The sequence below is a fragment of the Pongo pygmaeus genome, chromosome 16 (genome assembly GCF_028885625.2).
Source record: "Pongo pygmaeus isolate AG05252 chromosome 16, NHGRI_mPonPyg2-v2.0_pri, whole genome shotgun sequence".
Lineage (NCBI taxonomy): Eukaryota > Metazoa > Chordata > Mammalia > Primates > Hominidae > Pongo > Pongo pygmaeus.
The window spans coordinates 65,394,351-65,413,833 of NC_072389.2; the positions used below are offsets into that span (position 1 = coordinate 65,394,351).

Consider the following 19,483-nt stretch of genomic DNA (forward strand, 5'->3'; position numbering starts at 1 on the left):
ATTCTTTCCCAGTAAAAATATTAAGTAAAACTAAATGCGGGGGCGGGTGCCAACTAGGGTCTCTTGCGTTGGGCCAGTGAACGACGTCAGCCGCAACTCTTAAGTGGCAAAGTTTTCGAAAAACCTCGCCGATCCTCTGAAGATCGGGTTAATGATTTACCCCACTCGCCAGCCACCTGGTATAGCCTACCGCTACGCCGCGGAGATGCGCCAGTGATGCGCTGCAGGGGGGGATGCTGGGGCTCTGTTTTCTGCTTCTCTCTTCTCTCCTCCCTCCCTTCTTTACCTCTTTCCTTTTGGTTAGGCTAGCTGAGCACAGAAGAAAATGCCCTGCCAATCCCGGAAAGTTTGCGCTACTGGGAATGCCTCGAGTCAGTTTGCTGACCTAAAATCTGGTGTTTATACCTGTGCTGGAATTGAAACTGTAGGCTGAGAAAAAAGGCGGGAGAAGGAGGGTAGAGAGGGAAAGGTTAGCGGGAACGAGAAGGGGTGGGGAGACGGAGGGAGAAAATGGGGGAGAGGAACGCAGGGGGCAGGGGTCTATTTCTGCGGCGTCGGTAACTCCTTAGGGCAACCTGGTTTTCCCCTGCTGACAAGCTGTGTCAGTTAACTGCAACCCACCAAGAGTCAGCCAACAGCCCCCGCGCTGCTAGAGCGCCCAAAGCAGAGGCCGGCCGCGAGGAGGGCCAGAGTGCACCGCGGGGGGGTTGGCACCGCGCTGGGGTTGGCACCGCGCGCTAGGACCCGCGAAGCGGCGCGCTAGTCCCAGGTGAACCCGAAATGAATGGAAGGACTCTGCCGCGGAGGGACGGCGAGCGCCTGGCTGCACTGCAGGCCCCGCCAAGCCCCGCCCCCTAGCCATTCTTAGCTGGGGGAGGCCAGTACGGATCAGCCGCTTTCTTTCTTTTCTCTCTTTCTTTTTCAAACCCGCTTTGTGGGTGGCAACTCAGCGGGGGACGCATGGAGACAAGAAAACAAAAAGCAGAGAGAGAGAGGGAGAGAAGGAGAAAGGGAGAGAGGGAGAGACAGAGAGAGATCAACAAATAGTTTTTAACCTTCCTAGGAACACAGCGAGTTATTACATTTGAAAGCTGTTGTGGTCTTCAGCGAAACCTGCTTCTGCCATTAAGAAAACACATACTACACACGTTCACCCTGGTTAAGCTCTCCTCCTTGGTCAGCCTGAACAAACAAAGCAGAAGCGCAGGGTTCTAAGGCTGAAGATCTATAGGTTATCCGTTTTCAAAACAAATTAAAGCAGAAGGATCCACCAAAAAATATATATATATTATAGATGCAAAATATTCTTCATTTCACATATCTGCAGTTGCCCCCCCCATCGATTTTATTCCAATTTATTAGCAAAGCACATTTTAGCCTACTGTCCGGGATTTACCTTAATCTATTCAATCAGTAACTTATTTTTCCCCAATCCTACATTTGAAGGAGCTTTAAACCGTTTTTCCCACTTATTGGAAGCTTTAAAACACTTTATAAAGCTGAAAATCACTTTCCTGTTGCAGTTTTTCCAAAATTCCTCCCCCAAAAATAACATTTTAAGAGTGGGTGTCCAGCCAGAAATACTGATTTTTTAAAAAAACGCAGCAAACCAATAATTTTCGACAAAGAAAATTAATATGAACAGTATAGGATGATTTTTCTCTCCCTCCCTCCCCACTTAAAAAAAAAAAAAACCCCTTTGCTCCACCCCGCTATTAAACAAAACACAATACCTTTTTCTGGGTGGTACTGCACAGAAGTTGATTCAGTTTTGACAATGTTGTTTAGCTATCATTTGCTATTTTGAATGAATGGGAGCAATCCCCCCTTTTACAACATTTGTTTCCTATTATGGAGAGGTGCAGCAGTTGAGGGCAGACATGTGAAAGTGGCTGTTTGATTCTCTTTTTCATCTCCCTGACCCTGCTTTTGTCCCTTCTCACCCTGGGAATGTCACGCCTCGCTACTTCACTTTGAGATGCTCGAGAAAGTGGCTTTGTTATTCCCTTTTAGACATACACGAAATTGTTCTCATTCCCCCCGCTGTAAAAGATACTTCACATCGGGACTCGGTTCACAAGTGCAATGCAATTTGGCTTAGTCCAACCTTTGTTCTGCTTGTACAAATGAGCGAACAGTGCACACATTATACAGTTGATCTACTGCTGTCTTAACCCCAGAGTTAGGGGCTGGGAGAAAAGCAAGTTAATCCCTTCAATACCAAGGTGGCGTTAGCAATATTTCCTCCAATAATAATAATAGATTTGAATTGCTTCTTCTATTTCACACAGTACAGAGCAAAACTTATGGGGAGGGTTTAGCAACAACACAAAATCCTTCCACCAACCTTTTGCAAATCACTTTTTAAACAAATACATTTGTGCGCATGGTAATGCCCAATTTAAAGCTATGCAACTGTTTGTGCAAAGGAGGGATTTGATTTGGAAACAAAGATTTTAAAGCCTTGAAGTCTCAGAACAAATCACAGCCAAGCAAACATCAAATGGTATTTAGCAAACCAATTCCAAAGAGAGGGCATTGTGCTGAGCAGGGAAAGAGTTGTTTTCACAGGCATTGAAATTGCTTGCTCACTATGATGGGGGAGGGGGAAGAGGAGAGCGGGTGGCACCTCTTGGGGATGGGGATCAAGCTGCACCAGCACCTAACTCTGGCTACTCTTTATTTTATGCTTGAGGTAGAGGGGAAACTGGGCCTTCCATGCTCTCCAAACTGCAGCAGCTGCTTGGGATATACTATTAAAATGTGTGGGGTGTTGCCTCCCTTTACCTCACTCCCAAGCAAAACACAGATTTAACTCTAGGTGCCCCAGCCACAGCCAGAGGCCCTATTTACTGCTGGACAAGTTATTCTGGTGGGGACTAAAAAACTGACACCCTTGAAGTTGAGCCCCCCAGTTTGGATGGGAGTAAAGGGTGAACAGGAAGTGGAGACTCTTGTCTTAGAACCCCCACAAGATTGAGCCCGGAGGGGAGATCTGATTATGGCCAATATACTAGTTGTCAAAGGTTTTTTGTTTTTGTTTTTTGTTTTGTTTTTTTCCTGTCTGTGATGAGTTAAGATCCCCTTGTAGCCCAGTCACCAACGGATGAAATAGCTGGCTCCAAAGTTCCCCGGCAGACATTCTTCCCCACTGGTTGGAAAAAGTATGCTCCTGCGGCAGCACAGTTCAGGGGTCGCTGGCGGGGGTAGGGGGTGTGGGTGGGTACGGAGTCCTTTCACTGCCCGTCGGCAGTTGGCACCAGAGCGGAAAGTGTGTCCCCTCCCCCGCCTCTCTCCCTTGGGCAGTTTGATTTCCCGCCAGACTCAGTCGGAGTGGCCTGGAAGAGAGGGCTCAAACTCCCAAGACAGTCGTGGGAGAGTCGTAGCGGATAGGTTTCCCCTGACACGCGCCGGGTGCTCGTCTCTGCCCCCCAACCCAAACCTCCAAGTCGATGTTGTCCGGTGACCCCGGGAAAGGAGAACTTTCTGAGCTAGTTCCCTCTGGTCCCGCAATCCAGCACGTTAAAGCCAGGCCTTGCGGTGCTGGGGGGCTGGTGGGGGAGGCGCAGACTCCGAGGACAAACAGCCCCCAGGACACTCGGGATGGCAATTTTTTTTAATTGGCCACTGACAGGCTGAGGGAGTTTGTTTTAGTGCTGAATACCCCAGGAACGAAATCCTTTTGAAAGGGAGGCTAAGTCGTTTCACGCCACCAAAGTGCAGATTTGAAGAATGACTGATGGGACAAAGAGGCGCGATGCGTTAGCGCGGGTTCCCAGAGCTAGCGCAGCACTGGGGCAAATGCGGGAGGCGGCCTGGAGAGGTGGGGCGGGGCAGGGGAGACTCGCAAGGCCCTAAAACCTGAAATCGACGGCGCACCAGCCTTCGACCCTCTCCCTCAGCACATGTCACTGTCAATTTGGTAAAGGAGATGCAAAAAGCAGAAGGGAGAGGAGAAAAGTGTAGCGAAGAGGAGTGAAGGACCGGAGTGCTATAGGAGAGGGGAAAGAAGGAGAGGGAGGGAGAGACTCAGATTGAGGAAGCGGAGAGGAGTTCAGGGAGACTCAGGGAGAAAGAAGAGGACCGGGCAAAGGAAGGCTTAGCCGAAACGCTCCAGGCAGCGCAGAGTTCATTTTCCAAGTGAGGACGACGGGTATTGTTTTTGGCACCTAGGAAACCTTCGGAAGCTGCCGGGTACTTTCCCTCCGCCTCCCGTCTATGTTTGGTAAATATTAACAAACCAGGGCGCGTTATTTTCTAGAGTGTACATGGAGGGGCTGGCGGGGACTAGGGACAGATTTCCTCTCCTGGAGCCCCCGCCCCCAAAGCCCCAGCTCCACCCTTCACGCACACACACACACACCTGCTTGACAACAGAAGGAATCAAAATCAATATTGTATTTGTCACCCCTCTGTCTCCTTTTTACTCCCTCAGCAACCCGGGTGCCACTGAAGCGAATTGTGGATTTATGGAGGGAAATTAGCATAAATTATTACGAAATCTGTAGCGGTGTGTGGTCCAGCTTGTGGGAAAAGAGGCCATTGCAAACTCTCCAAGCAGAAAGGTGGTCGGTGGTGGGCTCTGCGGAGGCGATGAATGGCTATTGCACCAAAGAGATTTCCATTTGGTTTGCACATGGGTATAATTGACTTATGTGTATTTTATACAGTTTTCCCAACAACTCCCTAAGCCACCGGGTCGGATGTGCCTCCCCCAAACCCCCACCCCCTGTTTGCTTTGGGTTCTGCACAATAGACTCTGATGCACTTTTCAAGATTTCTGGAAAGTGCTCCTTCCCTCCTCCTTTTCGTAATACCAGTCTTAAAATGCTGTCAATAACATGCAAATCCTCCCTCCCCGCCCTGGGCTTTGTAGACCTCCAGCAGAACCAAGATAAAACTTTTGTAGCAAAGCCCAAGTTTTAAATGTGTATCTCACAACTTCTCTCCTCATCCAAGGCAAACTTGTGCTATTGGGTTCGGTTTACTTAAGTAACCCTGGTCGTGTGCAATGTGCGTCAAACTCCGATCTCCACACTAGCCAAACTTTAAAGATTCATCAGAAACAAATTCCTACTTGTATCCTCGCATGTTACAAACTTGGGGGTGACAACTTCCCCGGGGAGATAGACAAAGATTTATTCCAACTTCAGACTTTTTTTTTTTTTAACCCGAACGTTTTTACTCTTAGAATTTAGTTAATCTCCTGTTTACTCTGAGCAATGATTTCGACAGGCGTACAACGGCCTCTTTGCCAGGCAACAAAATGCCAATTGTTAAAATAAGAAAACACTTCTCTCTCCTTATTCCCCACCCTCAACACGCACCCATGCCAGATAGGAAAGAATCTTCCTGGCTGTCACTGGGGGACACTCCTTTCACTCCTATCTACATCCCAATTCCAGCCGCCCACGATATTTTATCGGTCTACATATCAGTATGAACGGATGCACATATTTACTAACAGGATCCTAAAAATTCCTGGGGGGGTCTATGCTGGTACCCTTCCACCGCAGGAGCACTCCTGCCTTGCCCACAGTAACTGTTTTGTACCGAGGCCAGCTGTACTCGGGAGCAGGAAAGCTGTGGACCAGCTCCTTTCCATTCTGGGAAACACAAGCCTTGCCCACTATTCCTCATCACGGATACCCCAGGCTCCCTGGCTCTTTGGACTCCCCAGCTCCTTCCTCCCCAGGACCTTCGATCCGAATCTGGCCTCACCAAGTAACTCCCCAAACGCCGCACCTCGTTATGACCTGAAGCGCGAGTAGCTGGGACGAGTACGGCTGCCTCCGGCCAAAACTTGGCAGAGGTTCCACCCGAGTCCAAGTGGTTTATCTGCTGAGAAGGGCAATACATTTATCTGCCCTTCTCGAGCCATACCCCCAGAGATAGGTCAACATCCCTCCCCCAGCCCCTCGCACCCATCTCCTCCTCCCGGTTATTTTTTCCGAATTAAGAAGGTGACATTATTCTTTTCTTCAAGCACTTCTGTTAATATTGAAAAACGTGCGCTTGCATCTCAAGCGAGGCAGCCCAGAGCCAGAGCCATTTCAATATTAATGAAATTGTTTAATCTCCTAAATTCATCGTGTTTAAGTTACGTTTTGGTGAGTTACTGACCGCCTCCGAAACTGTAGTTAATGAAGTTGTGTGTGTGTGTGTGTGTGTTTGTGTGTGTGTGTGTGCATTCGCGCGCTGAAAGATCTTTTTTATGCTAACCCCAAACAGCTCCACTAATAATGCTCTAGTATCACTTAAAGTGTTGAAACTTAACACCCAGAATTCTCTACGACCACCACGACTAGGAAAAAAAAAAAGTTCTCCCATTTCTGGACTTTGAAGATGATTCTGTGTGGGCTGTAGGTATTGAGTTTTTAACAACGGTAAAATAAATGTCTTTTAAAAACCTTGAAGGTCGGAGAATGTGCAGAAACCCGTGAGAACTCCTGGTGTGTACTCATAGAGTGCGTGCATGCAGGCGGGGTCGACTCACTATTTATTTCATAGCAATTTGATGATGATGATGATGACGACGGCAGCGACGACGATGAGGATAATGATAATAATAATGATTCATTTAACCCTCCCAAGGCGAATCCGAACCGAAGGGAGCCTGCTGCTCGCACCAGGCGGAGTGACCCGAGGCACATTCCCCCCTCCCCAAGAAGGAAAACTCTATGGTTCTTTCCCCAAGTTGTAGAAGATACTGCTGTCTTAGTGGGATCGCAGGCAGCTTTTGCTACACTCTAAATCCTAAATAAGTTCTCTATACCAAAAAAAAGCGGGAATGGGGGGATGGGGGGTGGGAGGTGGGGGTTGGGGGGTGGGAGGGCTGGGACGGGGAGTTCCGGGTGTAAAATGAAAACTTCCAGGATATGCCTGAGTCCTAAAGTTTCAAACCACCTGGGAAAAGCGAGAGCCCCTGAGGCTTACCTGGTGATAAACTGTGTCAAACAAACTCAGGCCCTCCCCAGGTCCGCACAACATTTGCCCCAACAGCCCCTGAGCCTCCATCCTGTGTCCAACCAAATTCGCGGAGGACTTTTAAAGTAAATACCTGGACTCTTCGCCCAGATGCACTAGGGATTTAATTTTAAAAAATTTGGTCAATGCAGTTACATTCAAAATGGGCTCTTAAATGGGGATGTCCAATCACATTTTGAAAGTATTTGTAAACCCCATCACTTTTTCAAAGCTACACACCTAACTATACAAAGTTGAAGCAGCTGCATAGGAAGGTCAAGTCAAATTTCGACCTAACTCTCGGGGGACTGGGGGGCAAGGGTGTCTTTTCATTATTATAACCCATGCAACCAACCCCGGGTAGTGCTAAGCGCAGGAAAAGGGTCGGCTTCAGGGGAAAGCCGTGCCTAAAGTTACCTAATCATACAAACCGGATACAACGCAGAGGAAACAGAATACCCCAGCCAAGCAATTTCCATGTCAAACATCATCTGCGCGGCTGCTCCATCTGCGAACGTGAGTGGTCGCCTGGCTCCCTGCTCCGCGGCGGCCGCCTCCTCATACCTTCACACGGCGCACACCTGCCGGCGCGTCCAGCTGCCTGCCAGTGGCCGAGGCTCTTCCCCCTCGCCCAGTCTTGAGCTGGAAGTGATTCCTATTGGCCAAGGTGTCCATGTAAATAGGTGTGAAAGAAACCAGAGCTGGCCGGGCTCTCCCTTCTCGCTCAGTCCCCTCCCTCTGCAGCCCCCGCTCCCCCTCCTCTTCCTCCTCCTCCCAAGGCGATTGTCATATGATAGCTAAGAAGTGGCACATTAATGAAGCGCCGCTACAGGGGTCTTTTCTGCTCCTGTCACCGCTTAAAACTATCAGATGGTTCGAGGGAGGACATGGAAGCAGCCACCTAGCTCAGCGGAGACGCGGAGCCCACAGCAGCGCCCTCCGGAGCCCTAAGACGTCGCTGCCACCACCCGCGCCGGGACTCCGCCGCCGAGCTCGGCTGCCCGCAGGACGCTTCAGGAGCGTCGCGGACCGGGCGGCACGGGACGCTGCGGGGCTGAGCTCAAGAGCCCAGGTTCGCGCCGAGTCCAACCGGACCCGGACGCTGCGCGCGGACTGCGCGCCGAGAGAGAAGCGGCGCGCAGTGGCGCCCTCCCGGATGCGGACGCACAACTTGAAGCAACTTTAAGGTGAGCAGCTCTCTGTTCTGTCCCTGACCCCTGTTCTTGCCCCAGTGCCGACTTACTTCCCGGCTATCCTCGCGCCGTTCGCCGGCTTCCCCTCCCGCGCCCACTAAGCCCGCAAAGTTGCTGGCGAAAGAGTCCGGGCGCTGGCTGATCGAGCGCCGCAAGCCCCACCCCCGACCCCCGAAGTCTGTTACTCGGCCTGGCTGACCCCGCCGGTGTCTCTGTACATCCATACTACCTTCCTTTATTACCACCCCCTTCCCAGATCCGAGCAGTCCGCCGGCCCGCGCGGACCCAGAGCAAGAAGAGGGCGAGGAAGAAGATGCCTCGGCCCGGCCGCAACACGTACAGCGACCAGAAGCCGCCCTACTCGTACATCTCGCTGACCGCTATGGCCATCCAGAGCTCTCCCGAGAAGATGCTGCCGCTGAGCGAGATCTACAAGTTCATCATGGACCGCTTCCCCTACTACAGGGAGAACACGCAGCGCTGGCAGAACAGTCTGCGCCACAACCTCTCCTTCAACGACTGCTTCATCAAGATCCCGCGGCGGCCGGACCAGCCAGGCAAGGGCAGCTTCTGGGCGCTGCACCCAAGCTGCGGGGACATGTTCGAGAACGGCAGCTTCCTGCGGCGCCGCAAGCGCTTCAAGGTGATTAAGTCCGACCACCTGGCGCCCAGCAAGCCAGCCGACGCGGCGCAGTACCTGCAGCAGCAGGCCAAGCTGCGGCTCAGCGCGCTGGCGGCCTCGGGCACGCACCTGCCACAGATGCCCCCCGCCGCCTACAACTTGGGCGGCGTGGCGCAGCCCTCGGGCTTCAAGCACCCCTTCGCCATCGAGAACATCATCGCGCGGGAATACAAGATGCCTGGGGGGCTGGCCTTCTCCGCCATGCAGCCGGTGCCCGCTGCCTACCCGCTCCCCAACCAGTTGACTACTATGGGCAGCTCGCTGGGCACCGGCTGGCCACACGTGTATGGCTCCGCCGGCATGATCGACTCGGCCACCCCCATCTCCATGGCGAGTGGCGACTACAGCGCCTACGGCGTGCCGTTGAAGCCGCTGTGCCACGCGGCGGGACAAACGCTGCCCGCCATCCCCGTGCCCATTAAGCCCACGCCGGCCGCCGTGCCCGCGCTGCCTGCGCTGCCAGCGCCCATCCCCACCTTGCTCTCGAACTCGCCGCCCTCGCTCAGCCCCACGTCCTCGCAAACAGCCACCAGCCAAAGCAGCCCCGCCACCCCCAGCGAAACCCTCACCAGCCCGGCCTCCGCCTTGCACTCGGTGGCGGTGCACTGACCCGCAGGAGCCGACGCCCCCTCTCGTTCTCCTCCCCACCACCTCACTCGCCTTCCCTGGCTCCCAGTCCTGCCGGCCCCAATCTGGGACGGCCACCCTAACTTGTTCATTTCACCTTCGGCCAACCCGCCTTGCCCCAAGAGAACTTTGTTTTGGACCCAGGAGACAAAACACAGACTTGCAGATGGGCCGGGAGGCGCGTGAGAGTTGTCCTCGCCCCCACGTCAAGGAAGGCCGGGGCCACCTGAGCCGAGTCATCCCCTCCCTGAGGCCCCGAAACCCCCTCCTATTTGACCGGCGGGGGAAACCCTGTCACCCCCTCTTCGCCGAGAAAAGCGCGTCTTCCCTCCGCCCGGATCGGCGGAGCCCCGAACTCTGCGCAGTTTCAAGACTAGAGAAACTGCCTCAGATGTTTCCAGGAACAGATCCCCCCCACACCCCCTCCCCGCGAGGGCTGCAACAGCGCAGGGGAGGGCCGGATCTCTTTACGTCTTGGAAATCTGCAGCAAAAAGGAGCCACTAATCTTCCTACCCCACTCGCCTCCGCCCATCCGGCAGGGGCTGGGCCGACCACAGCTTCCCGGGGTTGCAGCCCTGCCTCCTGGGCTTCTGCGGAGATTTTGTTGTTGTTTGGGGTTTTGTCTCCTTCCAGAGGCTCCAGGCGCTGGGAGTTAGGAAAGAGGCTGCCAAGCTGAGAAGGCGACGCTCGTCCTCACGCAGCAAAACAAAACTAAAAGTAACCTTGTATTGTTTACAAAGCGCCCAGTAATATGTAAACAGTGAACTTGAATCTGTCTTGCTAGGCGGACGAACGGGCAAAGCCCATATTATAAGTACCTGTTGTAATGTGAATGTTTACTCTTCATTTCTGGCCAGGTTTAGAAAGGGAGGGAAGTGGGGATGGGAAAGTTAATTGGGATGTTAGCTTTCCGATGACTTAGAGACCTTTTTAGCTATTTATTTTATTGTTGAAAAAAAAAAAAAGAAGGAAAGAAAATGAAATAAGCCCAAACCAAGAAAGCATCAAGGGCAACCCGGGAAGAACTTAGATAAGCTGACTGGTAACATGAAGGGATGTCACCGGATAGCTCTCCCACGGACAAGTCTTTCTGTTTGCTACCAGAACTTTTCCAAGAAGCTAAAGGGCTGCAAAGAGATGTAAATACTTGTGAATAGGAATGATTATACACTGTGTAAAATGCACTTTTGTTTGCTGTATTCCTTTAGAATCTTAGATAATTGGCTGGAAAACGAACTGTCGTTCTGGTGTGACCTGCTTAAGTTAAAAAAAAAAAAAAAGTTGTAGTGTCATCAGAGCTGTAAAATTTTTACCTTTCATTTTCCCTCCCTGTACAGAATTAGCATGGCATTTTAAATATTGATGTTCTTGTTCCCAGCATGCCTGTTTTAAAACAAAGGATTTAAAAAAAAAAAAGGTGTCTACATTAAATTATGACCTAGTCCAAATAATATTTTCTCATTAAAATATGTAAATTCAAATTTTAGTTTTGTGTGTTTTTGAAGAGTTGCTACAAATAATTTTGCAAAAGATGGATGTAATGCTTCCCTAAACATGCTTTCTGCAATACACTGAGTAAATTTGCCTTTTTCATATCATATTGTGAAAACAGTCAAACCTCCTCTTATGCACTTGGAGATTGTGGGAGAAATTATTCAGATAGAATTTTGAAGGTATTTGTGTATAGGGAAAAAGGAAACAGACTATTTCTATTAAAGATCAGGTGCACAGGTGCAGTGGTGAAAGAAAACCTGTTTTTGAAACAATAAGTATTTTATATGTATTTTTGTCTATATTAAAATATACATTTTATGAAATATAGCACTTATAAATATAAGGCTTATGTAGAAATCAGGTAGAAAATATGGAGACTTAAAAAGTAAAAACAGACTTGCTTACTCAATGCTTATATTCTGATGCATCTTATTTAGTGTGAGTATTCAGTTCCTTGCTCCTTTAAATTATTGCAGTTGTTAAAATTTTTTAAATAGAAATTACCTAAAGGTTCACCTTCATGTCAAGATACCTGTTCACTTTGAACTGAACAGATTTCTTTCACTCCTTCCTCTGAGAAGATAATGCTTGATGCACTTATTTTAAAGATATGAATGAAGTTACTTCAAATGCCTGACTTTAAGTACTTGCTTTTCTTCATATTTTTGCAGAGAATTAAAATTTGCCAAGAATTTATGGCTCCAGGCTAACTGACACTTCATTGAAACGGTCACAATGTTTCCAGAATGAAATGTGTATTCACCTAATGAAGTTACAAGGCAAAGAGAAACTTAAAGGGTGATTAACACTTTACTGTGTAAAATGATTAAACAAGAGACCCTTGTGCAACACAGAGAGAGCCACATAGAAACCACAATCACTGTACTTCATAGGAGGATCCTTAGCACCTGCAACCATTATATATTTAGAGGACTACCTGAAAAACAACTTAGGATTTATGCAAAGGGTAATTAATCCTGTTCTGACCATTTTTTAAAAAGAAGGATCCCACACACAGCCAAAAAAAAAAAAAAAAAAAAAAAGTGGAAAATAAATGAATCATTGGACTGATTAAAACGCATGAAGCTACTAAAGCTCGTCAGACAGGGGACAACTAAACTCATTCATCAAGCCCAATTCACAATTATATCAACAAGATCAGCTAAAGAAAGCCTGGAAAACTTAACCACCCTGGGCTAGGAAACTCTTAAAACTTTGTTCTCAACAAGAAATCATATACTTTTTTTTTTTTAATTAAATACGTTTTCACAGTTTCCTGCAAAAGAAAATTAAGGCCATCTCTGGAATATGCTAATCTTATTGAATTTGGTAACACTGAATTCAAGCTGGGGATGAAGGAAGTATAAAGGGCTAACATGGGCCTCAAACATTTTATAAATCATCAGCTTAAATAAATGTTCCTCTTATAGTAGGCACTAGAATTCAGAGATGAGTGAGGTGTACATATGCACATTTAATACCTAGAGGTAAATAAGATACAGATCCTATTTCTGATTTTTAGCAAAGGAGAGATTTCAACTCAGTATTTGAAAATGCTCTTTTCAGCTGGTAAGTTCGTCATGGTGTATTGCAAAGAATGAAATAACTTGGGCATTGTGAGCCCTCCTTTCACAAATGCAGGCATCTTTTCTCAGACAAAGTTGAATGAGTAAAGTAAAAAAAATCCATTGATGATATTTTGACCTTGATCAGAAATCCAAAGGCCGTCCAAACACACATGCCTCCACCCCACTCCATCCCCGCCTCACCCCCCAGCTTTGAGACTTATGCCCTGTTTAGCTGAAGTGCCCCACAAATAAGGAAGTTTATAACTATGATACCTTCAATGGCTCTCTTTGTCATGTTAAATCTTTTCACCTGGCTCAAGTCCAATGTCAATACACACAGCTTTAAAATAAAACTGGAAGAGACAACACAATGGAGTGGGAAGGTGTCTGTGTGGGATTTGTCCTGAGAACTGAGATAAGTGATATTATTTTCTATTTTGTAAATTCAAGTAGTATTGATTTCTTAGATTTCGGGTTTTTTATTTGGAAACTTGGCTATTCTGTTACTTTTGGTTTTACATCACTCTGCATTTGACTGAGTTTTTAAACAGAATTCTCTGTGATTTGAGGAAGCGCTGACACAATGAATGAATTTCATGCACTTTCTCAAGAGAGAAGCTACAGAAATTCTCACTGTTTCTATTATCTGATTTGGGGGCTTTGAAAACCCTGAGGAGTGGTGCTAGTAAATGATCATCAAAATGGCCTAAATACTATAGCAGTGAGTTTAATTCCTTTAAAGAGATGAGAACATTGAGAGTCTTGCAAGCATAAATATGGCCAGGTGCTCAAGAAGGATGAGGTGGGAAGTAGGAAGGAGGAAGAGTCCAAGACGGTGCTGCAGAGAGTAAGATTTACATTTGTTTATGCAAGACTGGGGGAACTGGGGGATTGCAGAGTGTAGGGGTGAGGAGCGGGTTTATACTTTTACAAATGAAAATTCCCTTTGTAAAAGGTATTCAGCTAAGAAACAGAAAGGATCAGGATCTATTCTTAAATTCTTAATACAAATGTCAATTAATTTTTTTCTCCTAAAAGCCACATATGCACAGAGACAACCAAACAAAAACAAAACAAAACCACCCAAACCCACCGGCTGTGAAGCCTCAAAGGGGATGCATTTGTTTCGTTTAAACTAACAACAAATTATCTAATTAATATGTTTCAATTACAGCATGAAAGGCACAGCCCCTGGACCGCCCGCCGTGGAGGCACAATAGCCCCAGAGCCCACTCTAGGAATTTACAATAACTTCACATCTGTTTCTTTATTTTCCACTTTTTGAGTCTAAAACTCCTCTCAAGATTACTGCAAACCATGGCCTCAGTTATGAAATATGTCCCAGTGTTAAAGGGGGATGAAACTTTGCCCACGGATGCTTCATTTGCAGGCAAAAAAAGTGAAAGCCCATTGAAGGGCATTAAACAAATATATTAGAATTCTGTCACTTTATGCAATTGAGTAGATCAAATGAAGGGTCCCGGCCACTTCATTCACTCTCATTCACTCGAATAGAAAATGCAAAGAATAGCAATCCGAGACTGGGCCACCGATGTAGATTTAGCTCCTTTTTACTGGGAGACAAAAAGGCTGAATTTTCACAAACACATTGCTGACTCGGGGACTAGGAAACCGGCACTGGAACCCCTTTGGAATTTAAATTCATTTTATCTTCCTCTCTCTTTGGGGGAATCTGTTTGCACTACAGTGCAAGATGCAGCAGGCATCCTCTGGCTTCTGAAAAAAATGGGGGAGGGGAAGAAAGTGAGTGGGGGCAGGCAATGTGGGACTTGGGATTCTCAAGGAACTCTTGGTGATCAGCAGTCAGGTCTGAGATAATAAGTTTAATTTAAACAAATCTTTACCTATGTCAATATAAACATCATTATATCATACACATCTCCAAATCTACCTCTTTGCTAGGCTTGGATCACATAAACCGCTTGTTTTCAAAAACCAGAATCACATCCGGGTCATCAAGTTTTCTTCTTTCAACTAATGTATCTGGTCTTTGGTGTCATAACAGGATAGATAGCTGAGCTTGCAACCTCACCTGTTCTGTCTCTCCTGTCTGTCTCTCTTAGTCTCTTCTCTTCTCTCTCTTGCACACGCTCACGCACGCACGCACACACACACCACTTTCTGCTAGCTACCCTATCTGAGCACTGTGATAGTTAAACAGGTTATGTTAAAATCAGGAGACAGGATACTCTTTGGTTAGAATTTCCAAGTCAGAATTCTCTTACATTTTCATTTTTCATCCCTGGAGTGGGGAAAATAAGCTACATGTGTCAGGGTAATGGAGATAATCTTGTGGGGATACTTATATCTTTTGCCTGCCATGCTTGAAGTTTTTGTTTTGGTAAACTTTGTGGACTTTTATCCGCCAACATTGTAGAAAGGTTACAATGACTATTAGAGGTATTTCTAGAGACAGTGTAAGAAAAAATAAAGAAGTAGACTTATCAGCTTTCAAGAATGTGATTGCAGAGGAATAAACCAATTTTTCTCAAACTTGAAATCAAAATGAGATCTGATCTAAAGGAGAATATATTTGGAGGTTTTCTATTGTGTTTTTAAATTTTGTCTGGTATTATTTCCAGGTACCTTTAACATTTTTCATGTTAGCTTCAAGAATTATGAAGTCATATTTGACACTATTCTTCATTTAATTCTTGGAATTGTGCCTGGAGCTGGGAATAGGACTGAGAAGGGGAAGTGGCTCAGACCTCCAGATATATATGTATGTATAAAAAAAAGATGTTGAAAAAATAGTTGGTTGCATATAACCGTAGGCTATCAAACTCACTGGAACTAATGATAAACTAATCAGAGATTAACCATGAAAAATTGTCGTTGGCTAACTAAAATCTTCCTGGAAGACTGTCCTTCTAGAGTATCTTCAAGAATATTTGGACAAAGCATTCTTTGGGTGCAGCCTCCTTTTGCCTGTGTCTGCAAATAACCGATGTCAAATCAGTTGCAGTCTTTTGAAGGAACAAACTCTTGGAGCATTAATTAGAGCAGATTAAGCTCAGAGATAAAACACATTCTTTAAGTATCTGTTGTTTGGAGACATTGTGATTCTAATTCATGCTTTGCAGCGTGTATATTTTTATTTACTCAGTTAATTTCTCTCCGTGAGTGTTCCCGGTTAACTGGGTTTACTAAGTATACGGTACCGAAAGAGTTGTTGGTTAGCAGAAATAATTGCTTTCAAACTCTGCTTTTGCTACAGATTTCTCTCTTCTTCATGAAATACAACATATTGGTAATTCCAGCACATGACAGCATATAGAGAAACTGTTCAGCAAAGGATTTTAATTTTGTGCTTAGAAGAAGCTTAGTATTTGTTAAGTAATATCCAGTGTTTTGCATTAATTAGAGCAGCTCCTTGGAGAGACATTACAGTCAAGAATGGTTTCACATGACAGGAAAACTCTGAGTATCTGAACTTCCCCACTAAACCTGCTACAGTGAAACCAGAGCTGCAATTGTCTGGCTTGCTTGGAAATATCAACACATATTTTATTTATTTACATATGTTTGATAGACTAAAAGTCTATGTATAACAATAAAATGATCATTGACAAGTTCCACATCACTCTGGGTGCCAGGTGAGCTACAAAAAAAAAAAAAAAAAAAAAAAAGGCTGAAATAATGGTTTGTTTGAAGATTCTTAGCTTGATTTCATATTGGAGAAAAACTGCCAAAGACGACCCAACCCTCCCACATTGAATGGATTCTTCAGACTGAACCAAGTATTTCTATGACTGCCTAGAAGATGTAAAGTTGTGTTCCCATTCTTGTGTTGTGTGTTGGTAAACAGGGAAAGGGAAGGGGAGAATAAGGGAGAACAGGCAAGGATAACATCTTCTATCAGATTAGTCCAGATTATGCTTAACACAGTAGTTCCTGTGCCTAACACAGAAAAATTGATGATTGAATGAGTGAGTGTTCTGAAAATTGTCCTATTGGTTTAGCTTAAGTAAGAACGCTATGCTTTTGCTCCAGGTGTCAGTAATTAAGAATATTGACTGAGATTAAGTTTCTGCTGTGATATTAAGTTTGTAAAATTAAAATATGTGAAATGCATTTAAGCTTACTTGTGGATGTTATTGGCTTCAGTAAAAGAGAACCCCTCACATAAAACAAGAAAATGAAAATGATTAACTTTGACATAGAAATATAAACAGCAATTTGATTAATTATAGTGCTAATTATTCTTTGCTGTGTAGCCAAACATTATCCAATTCTTAAAATGACAGATGCTGAATAAATCATGTAAAATAATTACTTGGAATTTCACTGCAATGAGAAATGGTGCAGTTTAGAGAGAGATTTATATTGATTTCTAAATATATAATTGGTTATATTCTATTTCATTTAGAAATTTAGTTTGTACTGTAAAAACACTTTGTTATAGAAATATTTTATATATTTTGCATTATGCATATTTTTAAATCATTCGTTTCTTCTTTCAATATTTTCCATAGTTATTTCAGTGTAATACATTTTTACATCTTGCTTTTCTCCAGCATATCATAGACATTTTCCTATCTAGCTACATACTTTTAATAACCATTGATTTTGAAGGTTGTATAGTATGCCACTGAGTGAATTCTTTTTGTTTGGGCATTTAGAATGCTTTTAGGTTTTGTTTGTTTATTTTTGCTAATACAAAGACTGTTGCAGTGAACATATTTTATACCTAACTAAACACTAGTTCCAATTACATAAAATAAATTAGCTTTTGGTATACTGAATTCCTTAACAGCTTCCTGCAAATTCAATAATGAAATTTAACTTAGGATTTCAGTTTTTGCTCTTATATTTCCATTGCTATTTACCCTGCACCCAGGAACCCAGAGCAATATCGGCTTGACTTAGAATCATGAAAGCACTGAATGTTAGTGTTAGAAAGGTCCTGAGAGATTCCAGGTAAACCAATACCTTTATTTTACTTACTTGTGAATCCCTCTGATATATTGTCTTATCTGCAGCCCAATGATTTAACAATACCAGAGTCAGGTTCTAAAAGTAAAGTAAAACAGAAAACTTCAGTCCTACCACAGATGCCACACAAATGCAACTAACAATAAAAAATTATGAAGGTGTTGAAATTGAAAAAATGAAGTCTTTATCTGATAATGTGAGTGCGCATGATTTTAAGGCAGTTCATACTGCATGGCCCGCCGTACACTTTTGAAATAGGTGTACTGGGCAGTTTGTGCAACTAGAGGGAATGGTCATTGGTTAACCCCAAATCTCAAGAGAAAGAGATCCACCTTGAATTGGAATCATTTCTTAAGTTTCTGATATCTTCCCCCAAATTACAAACAGTCTTCCAGACAGACTGCCTTGAGTCCAAAGGGTTCAGGCCCTCAACAGATGTTGACCAATTTGTTTCTTTGACTGCTTTGAAATGACTAATTCCCAAGAAGGGAGATTGAGGGGAAGGGGATGGAAAAGCAGGCAAGAAATCTGAACTTCAGGCTTTGTGTCCTTGTTGTAGCATTTTGTTTTGCCCTTTCTTATGTGACACTTTTGTGTCAGACTTCCCCACTCCGGGTTCTTGAGACCTTATTTGTTTTTAATACAGTGGCTTCAGCTGGGCACAGTGGCTCACGCCTGTAATCCCAGCACTTTGGGGGGCCAAGGTAGGCAGATCACGTGGTCAAGAGTTCAAGACCAGCCTGGCCAACATGATGAAACCCCGTCTCTACTTAGAATACAAAAATTAGCCAGGTGTTGTGGTGTGTACCTGTAATCCCAGCTACTGGGGAGGGTGAGGCAGGAGAATCGCTTGAACCCAGGAGGCGGAGGTTGCAGTCAGCCAACATCACGCCACTGCACTCAGCCTGGGTGACAGAGCAAGACTTCATCTTGAAAAATAATAATAATAAGGTGGCTACACAGTGCACGAGGCATGACCCTGGCACCCATCAGTGCTTGTCAGTTGGAACAGATAGAAGAGAATAAAGAAGGATAAGCATGAGGTCCGCACCTCATGCTGTAACTAGTCACTGAGATTGAAATCATTCTCCTGAATTGGGATCAATGATTTTTGTTGGGGGAAAAAAATCATAAAACCAAAGTAATATTTTCACAACTACTTTTCTATAGTCTTCAAACAACGAGCCACCATCCTCTAAGCTGATCATTCCTACTGTTCTAAGTTCTTTAAAAAAAAATTACTCATTTTATCGCAATAACAGCTTTATGAAATATGCACTTTTTTTGTTATGCCCATTGTACAGATGGTAATATTGAGGCACAGGGCATTTAACCAACTTGCCCAAGGTTACCCAGCTAATAAGTATTATCTACACCCTATGGATTCTCAGTAAAGGTTGGTTTAATATAAAGACACTTTCACTAAACTGCATTTTCTTCCTAAACTGTTTTCTATTTAACTTACTTGGGGGAAAGAAAACCTTCTATAGAACTAAACATAGTCCTGTATTCTAGCTTACAGCAATTTTTGATCTTTGATCTCAGTCAGATCATGTACCAAAAAAGTCACATTGAAATATCTCCATCCCATCCTTGAAAATGGACCTCAGTGTATAGCCAACCAACCTGGATCCATACATCAGGATTAACTTAAATCTCCCAGAATTGAGGGCAGCCACATGAAATCTAAGCAGGAATGCATTCTTATAGTTAGAAGAAAATTACCAACCTAAGTGCCCTTTTCTTCCCTGACAGCCTCTATCAGATCATAAAATAAATCAGAAGGAGGAAAAAGTACCATTTTTGCACTTTTTTTTTTGAGACGGAGTCTCACTCTGTCACCCAGTCTGGAGTGCAGTGGCGTGATCTCAGCTCACTGCAACCTCCACTTCCTGGGTTCAAGTGATTCTCCTGCCTCAGCCTCCTGAGTAGCTGGGATTACAGGCGTGCAACACCACGCCTGGCTAATTTTTGTATTTTTAGTAAAGACAGGGTT

At 45.2% G+C, this 19,483-nt stretch overlaps 1 protein-coding gene across 1 annotated transcript; it reads left to right on the forward strand.

Annotated features, from left to right (window-relative positions):
- The first annotated feature begins 7,785 nt into the window (after nt 1-7,785).
- FOXB1 (forkhead box B1) lies at nt 7,786-10,950 on the forward strand. The gene is made up of 2 exons (XM_054451050.2): nt 7,786-8,153; nt 8,416-10,950. The coding sequence occupies exon 2, from the start codon at nt 8,473-8,475 to the stop codon at nt 9,448-9,450; it is 978 nt and encodes a 325-aa protein (XP_054307025.1). The 5' UTR covers nt 7,786-8,153; nt 8,416-8,472; the 3' UTR covers nt 9,451-10,950.
- The last annotated feature ends 8,533 nt before the right edge of the window (nt 10,951-19,483 follow it).